The 11,011-nt window shown below is 53.8% G+C and overlaps 1 protein-coding gene across 1 annotated transcript; it reads left to right on the top strand.

Annotated features, from left to right (window-relative positions):
• Nucleotides 1-5,320: 5,320 nt before the first annotated feature.
• Nucleotides 5,321-9,264, top strand: SOWAHB (sosondowah ankyrin repeat domain family member B). Its single transcript, XM_013063393.2, has one exon. The coding sequence runs from the start codon at nucleotides 5,608-5,610 to the stop codon at nucleotides 7,906-7,908; it is 2,301 nt and encodes a 766-aa protein (XP_012918847.2). The 5' UTR covers nucleotides 5,321-5,607; the 3' UTR covers nucleotides 7,909-9,264.
• Nucleotides 9,265-11,011: the final 1,747 nt, after the last annotated feature.

Raw genomic sequence — 11,011 nt, 5'->3', positions numbered from 1 at the left:
ACACATCCTACAAGCAACACAATCCCATGACTAGCAAGCAGAGCTGCTTTCTGCGAGGGAACGGTTCCTTCCTACACTCTCCGCATCCGCGTCCTGAGGTCAGATGAAGGCGCGCGGTCTGGAATGTGGCTCGCCTCTGTGATCCCTGTACCGCACAGCTGAGTGTGCCTGCCCAGGAGCAGAGCCAGTGCTCCCGGGGAGATGCCCTCCGTGTCACTCACACCACAATGCCGGGCGTTTCCCAGGATGATCCTGGTGTCCTCTCTCTCCTAGGTGACCTCAGGGTCTCAGTCGGCACCCCCGCATGGTTCCCCAGTGTCTACAGTGCTCTCGGCTCCAGGATGCTACATCCACGTGGTTACTCTGACTCGAATCCTCAACGTGACTCCATTTTGGAAAGCTTCAGCCCCAAGACCTAAGAGTATCTGATGCTCTGCTCACAGTTGCCCAACCTTCTAGCTCTCGTAGTCACTACTCCCGCTGTACCTGCTTTTCAACCCCGCCAAGACCTCCTCAAACCTTTCCTCCCCATCTCTTAGCCCTCCAGTTAATCTAACAGTTCTTTGGGTCCCAGGAAAAGTAGCTCTGCCCTGTCCTGCTCCAGGGAATCTCTCTAGCGGAACTCTGGACTCTCGCCCCACACCCAACTCCTGATTTATCAATTATTTACTCTCTCCTCTCGTCTTCAACTTATCTTTTCCTGGCGGTGTTCCCTAAGCACACAGACTTGACCATTATCTCTTGAAACGACCAGCGCCAACTAACCAACCTTAGATCCCATGACCTGATATTCTCCATGTCTAGATGTCTCTCCTGCCTTGTGGGGCCACGTCTGTCACCCAGTGTCACTCACACACTCTTCACCCCTCTGAAGCCCGACTTCTGTCCCCACCACACTCTGAAACTCCTCCAGACCAGGTTCCAGTGACCTAACAGGCCAGGGTCGCATTTCACTTCTTATCAAACCTGGCATCATCTCTAGAAACATCTTCCTTCTTCTGCTTGTCACACCCACTCACTGGGGTTCCTCTTCCCCTCCAGCAGCTCCTTCTAAGTCTCCCGAAGGCGTCTCTTTTCCCGAAGGCGTCTCTTTTCCTCCTTCTCGGGTAAACGAGGATCCACCCTCCACCTCCTTGCCTTCCCACTGCCTCTGTGCTCTCTAAGCAATTTTGTCATGGCCTAGGGCTCTGTTGGTCGTTTACATATGCTAATCTCAGACATTCTTGGAACCTCAAACCTTATCTTGGTTTCTGGATATTCCTGTTTTCATGGCCTATAGGCACTTAACCTGAACAGGCACTGAACCAAATTTATCATCTTTCCCATTTCCAAAACTGTCTCCTCTGTACTTTCTATCCACGTAGATGATACCCAACATCCATCCAGTGACTCAGGCTAACTGCGTGAGAGAAGCCAAGCTGTTCCTTCCCTCTCCGTCCCCCCTCCCACCCCCCACCCCAGCTCCTCTGGCTCCAAATCCTGCTGAATTTACCTACCCGCTATCTCTTCAGTCCATCTGTTCATCTCCCTTTGTTGGACACTACTGAAGTCCGACCTTTAGCAATCCTTTTCTGGATCATCTCAATAACTTCCAGACTGCTCTCCTTGCTGGGAACACCGTCTCTCTCCTCCACTCTAAAGATTGGATATTGTTTCTTTCTTTGTCACTGTTATTCATTTATGTCTTCTTTTTCTTTAGTGTCTGCTTTTTAAAAGATATTTATTTATTTATTTATTTATTTATTTGAGACAGAGAGAGAGAGAGAACAGCAAAGGGAATGGCAGAGGGAGAAGGAGAAGCAGGCGCCCCACTGAGCAGGGAGACCAGCACACAGGGCTCAACCCCAGGATCCTGGGATCATGATCCGAGCTAAAGGCAGACACTTAACCGACTCAGCCATCCAGGTTCCCCTTTATTGTCTTTTTCAAACTAAAATGTAATATACTCTCGGGGGCACCTGGGTGGCTCAGTGGGTTAGGCCACTGCCTTCGGCTCAGGTCATGATCTCAGAGTCCTGGGATCGAGCCCCACATCGGGCTCTCTGCTCAGCAGGGAGCCTGCTTCCCCCTCTCTCTCTGCCTGCCTCTCTGCCTACTTGTGGTCTCTCTCTGTCAAATAAATAAATAAAATTAAAAAAAAAAAAGAAAAAATAAAATGTAATATACTCTCATTGTGAAATAGCCAAAACGTTTTAAGGTTATAAAGAAAAAAAGTCACCCCCACTTCAGTCCTCAAATCCTTCTCCCAAATAAACCTCTTTTTTTCCCCTAAAAATATGATATTAAACATGCTGTATTTCTTCTATTTTATTTTCTTTAAAGATTTTATTTATTTATTTAGGGAGCACGTGCACACGTGTGCCTACACGCAAGCAGGGGAAGGGGCAGAGAGAGACGGAGAGAGACCATCTCCAGCGGACTCTGATCTCGGAGCCGATGTGGGGCTCGATCCCACCACCCTGAGATCATGACCTGAGCTGAAATCGAGAACTCAAGGCTCAACTGAGCTACCCAGGTGCCCCTGTATTTCTTCTCCCTTAAGAGGCAGCCTCCCCCTCCCCGCGCCCAATATTTAACATCTCAGAAACCAAAATGTATCCTACAACCCACGGCATCTTTGGTTAAATACACTACTGTTCTGCAATGTACTATTTTTACTTGTTAATATGGGTCATGATTCCAAAGCAGCACTGCCTCCGGGATGATCTTTCTAAAGTATGAATAGGGTCAGGCCACCACCTTCCCCACAACTCTTCAAAGCCTGCCCCCTACCCCATGCTCCAGGCCCTCATTTTCTGACTCTGCCCTACTTTCCCAGTCTCCTTTCCAGCCTGTCCACACAGTCTCCCTTAAAGCCAAGTAGTTCTATTCGCAGTTAGTTCCCCAAATATGCCACGCTGAGCCAAATCTTTGTACCTCTGCACAATTTTCCTCTGCCTCTTCTTCATCTCTTCTACGCAAAGTTGCCTCTTACTGGAAAACTGCCCTGATCCCCCAGGCTAAGCCTGGGTCCTTCCAGTATGCACCACCCCTCAGCTTCTCCAGCCTCTGGCGCACATCTCTGGTAAGTCACTTACAACAGGTTCATGCCAGTTCTCGTGTTTGTTGCTCCCAATGCATAGTGAGCTCCCGAGCAAGCTTTCTTCTTTAGATCCATTTCTAGTAGTGCCTGAGTGGCATGGCTGCTCCATAAATATTTCTGGAAATAATGAACTTTATATAAGAGAGGCATAAAAGTGCTCCCTGAGGTAAGGGGAAGAACATTCTACGTTTCCATCCTGTAACCTGGGACAAGTGAGAGAAAGAGGAGGAGAGGAGCTCTGGGGGCTCAACCCTTGTGCGGCCAGAAATCTAAAGCAAAGGGATTTTTCCTGCCTTTTCCTTGCTTCTGCTTCTCAGACCTATTCATTCCACCCTTAAGTAAAGATAATCTGATTCCAACACCCATGCCTCGATGAGCCCTTCCTTTCTCCCAGTCCTCTCAAGTGCTCCAAGTCCGTATCATCCCTCCTCCTTGCCACAAAACCCCCTTTTAACCAGAAGTTTGGAAAAATACCAAAGGGGGAAGGGAGGTCCTTTCCACTTGCCCCTCCAGAATACCCACCTGCATTTTCCATTTGGAATCCCTCCTGCCCTGCGGGTGGACATGCCTCTCAGTCCCATCGGGGCTCCACACCAGGAAATAAACACAAAAGGCAGCTAAAATTTAATACAAAATGTTTATTTTAACAACCATCCTAAAAGCTTGATATTAATGTTTCTCTTCAGTGAAAAGCACTATCCCCCCTCTCAACCCAGTCCTGGGTTTGAATTACAGAAAATCCCAAAAGTAGACAAAAATGTTTCCCAGTCCTTCATTCTGACCTAGATAATTTATAGCCAAGGGTTCCAGTTCATGCTTGGAAAAGTACCAGGGGACTACTGGGGCCTTAAGATGAAGGTCAGCGAACGTGGCTTCTGTGGTGGTCACTAAGGTTGGTCTTGGTCTTTGTTGACAACTGTCAGGCCAACGTACTTTGAGTAACCTCCCTTAGCACATAGGACAGGGACTCATGAAACAACCAAACATAGTAGAGCAGAAGGGAAAGGGGGAAAAGATAAGGAGGCGTGCAGGAGAGGTAAGTGCTAGGACAGAGCAGGAGGAAATGGAGACTTCACCGTAGGGAAGGTAGCCTGGGGGAGGGCATGGAACCAGAAAGGTTAAGAGACAAAACATGAAAGAACCTTGGGCATGGAAACAGGACTGTTAAACAGGATCTCAACTCAAAGACCTCAACTAAAGAAAGGGCCGGACCTAGAAGTGGACAGATCAGCTGAAAGGGGAAAGCAGCCATTAGGAAAAGTGCTGCTTTTCCCAAAGACCGCTCTGGGCTACACATGGACTCGGAATTAGGAAGTTTCCAAACTCCCAATGGAAGAGAATCAAGCGGCCATTAGAAGGTTTGGAGCAGTGGGGTCAAACCAGGCAAGACTGCAATATTCTCACCAGTTCCAAGGTGCGGGGATGGGGGTGAGGTGGAGATTGGGGGGGGGGGCTCACATTCGGAGAGAGGAGACACCACTACTCAAGCCAACACAGAGAGGACCCTGCCAAAACTCTTCTGCTCACAGACTCTGGAGGAAACAAACACCTTCACCGCGCGATTCCTGTTCCTTTAAAGCTGCCGGGCCATCAGCTGTCAACCCGGTTTCTCCGTAACGGGAGACCATCGCTAGGAAGAAGAAAGGCCGAAGCCAACCGGTAACTTGCAGAGTTCATTTCTCTTCTCGGTACACACTTGGGTGCATTTGGCTCTCTGCAGCCCGGGCCTGAGGACCGGCCCCGCGGCTAGTGGGGATGAAGAAGGGCTTGTCGGGGGCGCGCACCGAGTCCCCCGACCTCGGCACGGCCTTAGGGAATCCGAAGTTCCCAGCCCGGAGCGGTCAGAAAGGCACCTTTCCGGGGACCGCAGAGGCCCGCGGACTCGCACCTTCCCCGCCAGCGGCTGTCGCCAGGACTTACGCACACGGAGAGGCCGGCGCGGGCCGTCCACGCCTTCGCTTGCTCGGTGCCGAGACCCCCGGCAGCCGCCGGTCGCTCACCTGCCGGGTCTGCCCCGCCCCGGGGGCTGCGCGTTCGGCTCAGCCGGTCGCTGCGGGCTCCGGCTCGCGGGCCCCTCGCCCCCCGCGCGCCCCCGGCCCGCAGCCGCGCGACTCGGCCGGGCTGGCGGGGCCGGGCAGACCTCAGAGGGCGGAAGGACAGGCGGAGGCGGGCCGGGCCCTTCCCCCCGAGCCGGGGAGGCGTCGCCAGCGCGCAGGTGAAGCCGGCTCCGACCTATCGCGGCAACTTTCGCTGCGGGGAGCGGCGGCGGGAGGCCCGCGGAGCCGCCCTCTGCCGCCCGGGCTGCGTGCGGGGGGCCCGACCCGGGGGGGCCTCTTCCCGGGGAGCCCGTGCGGCTCTGGGCGCGCTCGGGGGCCGCGAGCAGCGCCGCCCTCCGCGGCTGATGGAGGCGGGTGGCGCCGCCCCGGGCGCAGGTGACACACGACAGGCCGGGGTTTCGGCCGGCCGCGGGCAGCGCAGGAAGGGCGAAGCGCCGACACCTGGGGCCGGGACGCGCCGACGCGGGGATGGCCCGAGAGTTGAGCCAGGAGGCCCTGCTGGACTTCCTGTGCCAGGCCGGGGGCAGAGTGACCAACGCCGCCCTGCTGAGCCACTTCAAGAGCTTCCTGCGGGACCCCGACGCGCCCCCCGGCCAGCAGCAGCGCCGCCGCGAGCTCTTCAAGGGCTTCGTCAACTCGGTCGCCGCAGTGCGCCAGGACCCCGACGGCACCAAGTACGTGGTGCTCAAGAGGAGGTACCGGGACCTGGTGGGGGAGGAGGAGCTGCAGCGACCCCGAGACCCGCCCGCGCCCGCCCCTGCAGGGGGGGCTGCGTCCTGCGCCCCGCAAGGCGCGCGCGGGGGAGAGCGGCGGCGGCGGCGCGAGCAGGAGCCGGAGGAGGAGCCCGCGAGGGCGGCCGCGCAGGCCCCGCGCTCAGGTGGCGGCGGACGCGCCCCGGAGGCGGCCCCGGCGGGCGGCGGGCGGGGGGGCGGCTCCGGCCACGGGCCCGGCGCCAGGTGCGCCGCCGCGGAGGCGCGGGGCCGCTGCTGCCGGGAATGCCTGCAGAACGGCCCGGAGGGGCCGCCGGGCGAGCCCGTGCTCGGAGCAGCCCCGGGCCCCAGCCCCGCCGGGGAGCGGCCGGCGCGCGGCCCGCCGGCCCGGGACGACCGCGGGGCTCCGGGGCAGCAGCCGGAGGGCGCGTCCGCTGAGCGCGGCCCGGGGTCCGCAGCGCCCGGCTCGCCTCCTGCAGCTGTCGAGGCTGCCGGGAGCCGGGCTTCCCCGCCGGCCCCCCTGGCCCGCCCGGTTTCCCCCGGAGACCCGCCGGAGCTGTGGGCCCCGGACTCGCTGCACGACTCCACCCCGCAGCAGCAGCGGCAGCGCACCTGGGAGTGGGTGGCCAGACACCCCCAGGTCCCCGAGGCCCGGGACCGCGGCCCCACTCGAGCCTGGTCGGTGCTGCCGGACAGCTTCCTCCAGCTACCCTCCGGGCTGAGCCTCTGGGTCCGGGAACCTGACTCGGTGCCTCCAGACCCCGCGCTTGCGTCTCCTCCCGCCCTGCCTGTCGTCCCGGAGCCCCGTCCCGAGAGCCCTCCGCGGGGGGTCTTCCGCAGTATTCGTTGTCAGCTGTCCCTGCAAGACCTGGATGACTTTGTGGACCAAGAAAGCCACGACAGCGAGGAGAGCAGCAGTGGGCCTAGAGAGTCTCCCGGGGGTTCCGAAGAGGGGCTGCGGGTTGCTCTGGGAACCCCAGATTGGAGAGAGCGCAGGAATGCAGCGGGAGGCCTTTCTCCCAAGGAGGGAAGTCCCGGCAAGAGCCTTCAGGGCAGCAGAGGCGATGGTCACCGCTCTCGGCAGGGCTCGATGGAGGCTAACGGCCTTGCAGGGCACCCCAAGGAGTCTTTGCCCTGGCCAGCTCCCAAGTTCAGGAGATCCCTCAGGAGGAGCTCTCAGGCAGGGAGAGCCAAACTGTCTTCTTCCGATGAGGAGCATCTTGAGCAGGACTTGCTGAAAAGGACCCGTCGCCCACCACGGTCCAGGAGACCCTCCAAGGCAGGAGCAGGGCCCAGCCCGAGAGTGGATGCTGCTCTGACACCCAGACCTGTGGGCATTAAGGCCTCTCTTGCTGAGCGGGGTCGGCCACACAGCCCCTGGGCCCGGGCTGGGGACGAGTCTGCAGCTGCCGTCCTGCACAGACCTTCTGAGCACAAGTCATCTGTGGTCCCCCTGGACGCCAGGGAGCACGAATGGATTGTGAAGCTTGCCAGTGGCTCTTGGATTCAGGTGTTGACTTTGTTTTGGGAGGACCCGCAGCTGGCTCTGCACAGAGACTTCCTGACTGGGTACACGGCCTTGCACTGGATGGCCAAACACGGGGACCTCGGGGCACTCCAGGACTTCGTCTCCAGCACCCAGAAAGCAGGGATTACCCTTGATGTCAATGTGAAGTCCGGTTGTGGATACACCCCTCTGCATCTTGCAGCCATCCATGGTCACCAGGGGGTCATCAAATTGCTAGTGCAAAGGTTGGCCTCTCGGGTGAACATACGGGACAGCAGCGGGAAGAAGCCATGGCAGTATCTGGCCAGTAATACCTCTGGGGAGATATGGCAGCTCCTCGAAGCCCCTCGGGGCAGGCCCATTTTCCGGGTGTATCCTTTAGTCCAAAGCTCTTCCCCCACCAGGAAGGCCAAGAGCCGGGAAATATCTAGAAATATCACCCGGAAGACTTCCTTTGCCGCACTCCTCAAAAATCAGCACAGCAAATGGAAGTTGGCCAACCAGTATGAGAAATTCCCCAGTCCAAGGGAAAGAGAAGAGTATAGTGACTGAGGTGCTCCCCTCTTTGGAACAGGCAGCCGCCACACCTTGAGCTGTTCAGTGAGAAAATGCAGGGGCCATAGAAAAATCCCTGAGGGGTTGGTAAGATCGCGTAAGAGGGTCAACTAGTGTTTACCTGCCTGGATTTTGTGTCAGCACATCCCAGACCGCAGGGGTCATCCAGGCTTAAGGACAGCCCACGTCTTAGCACCAGCGACACCTACACTGGGGGCAGAGGCAGGTGCTTCAAACCCAGGAGGTATCCCCCCCCCTCCCCCGGCAGCACAGTCCTGGGCACCCGGAGCCACACTGTGCTCCAAAGCAGCTACCCCAGGCCTTGGCTACACGGGGAACAGATGCCTAAGAAAAAGAGAGGCAATTTGAGGGATTGATGAAGCTCAGATAAAATCCTTTCTGGCCAGTAGCTCTCCCGCTTCTGCTTGTTTGGAGCGTCAATCTTGGCTGAGAGTAGGAAGCACCAGGTTTGAAATCAGGTAGCTCCTGCTTTCTCCTTTTCCTCTTTCTCTTCCTTCCTCCTTTCTTCCTCTCTGCCCTCTCTCTCCCTTATTTCCCTCCCTTTCAATTCCTTCTTTCCTCACGCCCTTCCCAAATCAGTGAAAATACAATTATTACTGGAGGGGAGCTCTTGATTTAAGAGATTGCTCATCCCTGGCTTCTGGCCTGCCTTTGCATGCAGCCCCCGGTGGCTGATGTGGGAGGTGACGGGTGGTTGGTTCGGGGCTCGGCTCCAGGGGCAGAGAAGCGGTTAGGTACCATCCAGCTGTGACTGACATTCAGGCCCTGCTTTCAAAAAAAAAAAAAAAAAAGAAACCTAAGGGAAACTTTCCAAATGTAAAAGCTGTTGGTTCATTTGCATAGTTGCTGAAACCATCTTTCATGGAAACTCCCCGTGTAACAAATGGCAAAATCAGCGTTGGTCGTTCTCAGTAGGGTTGGAGGGCCACCATTCATATTCTGGGGAAGCAGCAAGGGTTAAGAGGTGAATGCTTCTCCCCCAGGAATTTTCTCAGCTGCTAAAAGTATGATTTTATTTGCACTCAACTTTATGCCAATTAAGATTAAATATTAGCCGTGAAGCGCTGTATCTGTAACAGGAAGTGTTCCTTTTAATTGCTTGTGTTTGGTCTGTGGAATGAGAGAATGAATGGCTACTCTGTACACTGCAATAGAATATCAAGATTTCAGAATATAAATTTAAAGAGGACTGAAAAAGTAAATGTCCATACGGAAATTGTTAATTTTTTATGGAATGTTCTCATGTGCTGTGGCAGTGATGTTGTATTTTCACAATATTTGTGTGTTTCTTTGAGTATTTTCCCCCATTAAACTATCAGCCCATCTTTATAAGTTGCTGTACTTACGCTGATTATTGTTCACTTTTTTCTTTACAACATTGTGTTTCAGTGAGTGTCAAATATTTTTCTTTCTTTGGAATTTTACTTAGAATTTTGCTGAAATAAATATATCTGTTCTGTGAGAAAACAAACACAAGATAGATATGAAAAATAATTCTAAGTGACTTCACCGTCTTGAAACGTAAAAGCTAACAATTCATCTTAACTTAAAATCTAATGAGATTTGTTGCTGATTCATTTATACCTTATTTTGCTCCCAAGGTGTCTCTTAAAGCTGCTTTGTTTTAGACACAAGCTTTTAAAATGAGACAGAGAAAAAAGGTGACACCAGGAATGAGAGCAAAGCAACCACAAGGCAAGAAAAAAATTTGTAAACTGTCCTAAGCACAAAACTAAGTGCTGCAGAGACTTTCAGAGGAGAGATTTCTTCGGGCTGTGAAAATCAGTGAGGGCTTCACGGTGGTGGGGAATGTTTGAGTGAATGCTGCTGACTTTCCAAAGAAACCAGCTTTATTGGTTCTGCCACATTCTTCACATCTGCTTCAGCGTATGATTTGCATAGCCCTGGTGTTGACTGGTGGTTTACTGGTGAAAACACGGTGTGGGTCTCACATCGACTCTCATGAGGATTCAGGTCGCTTTGGCCTTTGTCCACACATCAGACCTATGACTTTGATCTACTCTCTCATATGGTAAACATGGCTGTTGGGAGGGGGCAGGGCAGAAGAAGGTGCTTCGAGCAGAGCAAAATACAAATCTGATTGTGTCATTCTCTTGCTCATGTCATAAAGTCCAGGTGAGGAGGCCAGGCAGGCCCAGCCCATTTTTCCAGCCTCCTGCCAGCCACTCCCTGCCACGAACCCCACACGCAAGCCATACCAGACCTGTTGGAGTGCTAATGGCCCTACCCTCTCAGTTTCTGTCTAGGTGCCGGATTCCCTCAGCTTAGAACCCTTTTCATTGTTTAACTGGTGACCTTACCCTTATTTTTCAAGGGACAGATCAACTGTCAAGTGTCTAAGAAGATTCCAGGGTAAATACCCTCCAAGGTTATTTAGAATTCTTGTTATATGTCAGAATTGTCATTATACGTCAGAATTCTCATAATGCTGTGTACACACCTCACTTACAGCTTTTGCCACATGGTATTTTAGGAAATTGTTTGAATGTTTTATTTTTCCTGAAGACTTTGAATGTCTGGAGATTGGAGAGTGTATTTTCAGTTCATCAAAATTTAGCAGATATGTATGGCACATTACTATGTGATAAAGATACAATTCCCGCCTTCAAGAACTCACAGTCTACTGGGGAAGGAGGGTCACTGAGAAATCATTTCAGCAGCACGAGGTAGGTGGATAGATGCATCTAGACTCTGAGAATACAGAGAAAGGGGTATTTCTTTATACTAGGCTCTGTGCTTAAGCTGGAAATTCAACATCCGGTAAGACAGATATGTTTCCCATTTTCACGGCACCTTCCCGGACCAGGGAAATCAAGAAGATAAAATGGAAGTTAGGTGGGCTTGGAAGGGCCAAGAGGAGAAAGTAGGAAAGAATATTCCAGAATATTCATTTGAGTATAAGCTTCAGGATGTGTTTGGGAGACACTTGGACACTTGGGGCTGTGGGGAACACACAGCCACTGCGGTGTGGCAGAAGTGAGGTGGTGTGGACAGAGACAAAGACGGAAAGGTAATTCAAGGCCAGGTTGAAAAACAGTCTTTTGTGCGAGGTCAAGAA

Source organism: Mustela putorius, unplaced genomic scaffold, assembly GCF_011764305.1.
Source record: "Mustela putorius furo isolate JIRA1106 unplaced genomic scaffold, ASM1176430v1.1 tig00000430_pilon_pilon_pilon, whole genome shotgun sequence".
In the NCBI taxonomy this organism is placed as follows: Eukaryota; Metazoa; Chordata; class Mammalia; order Carnivora; family Mustelidae; genus Mustela; species Mustela putorius.
Note: the sequence above shows the minus strand (reverse complement) of the source record. Positions and strands in the feature narration are given on the sequence as shown.

What these genes read in the sequence shown, in the direction of transcription:
- SOWAHB (XM_013063393.2), top strand. Translation starts at nt 5,608, where the DNA reads ATGGCCCGAGAGTTGAGCCAGGAGGCCCTGCTGGACTTCCTGTGCCAG.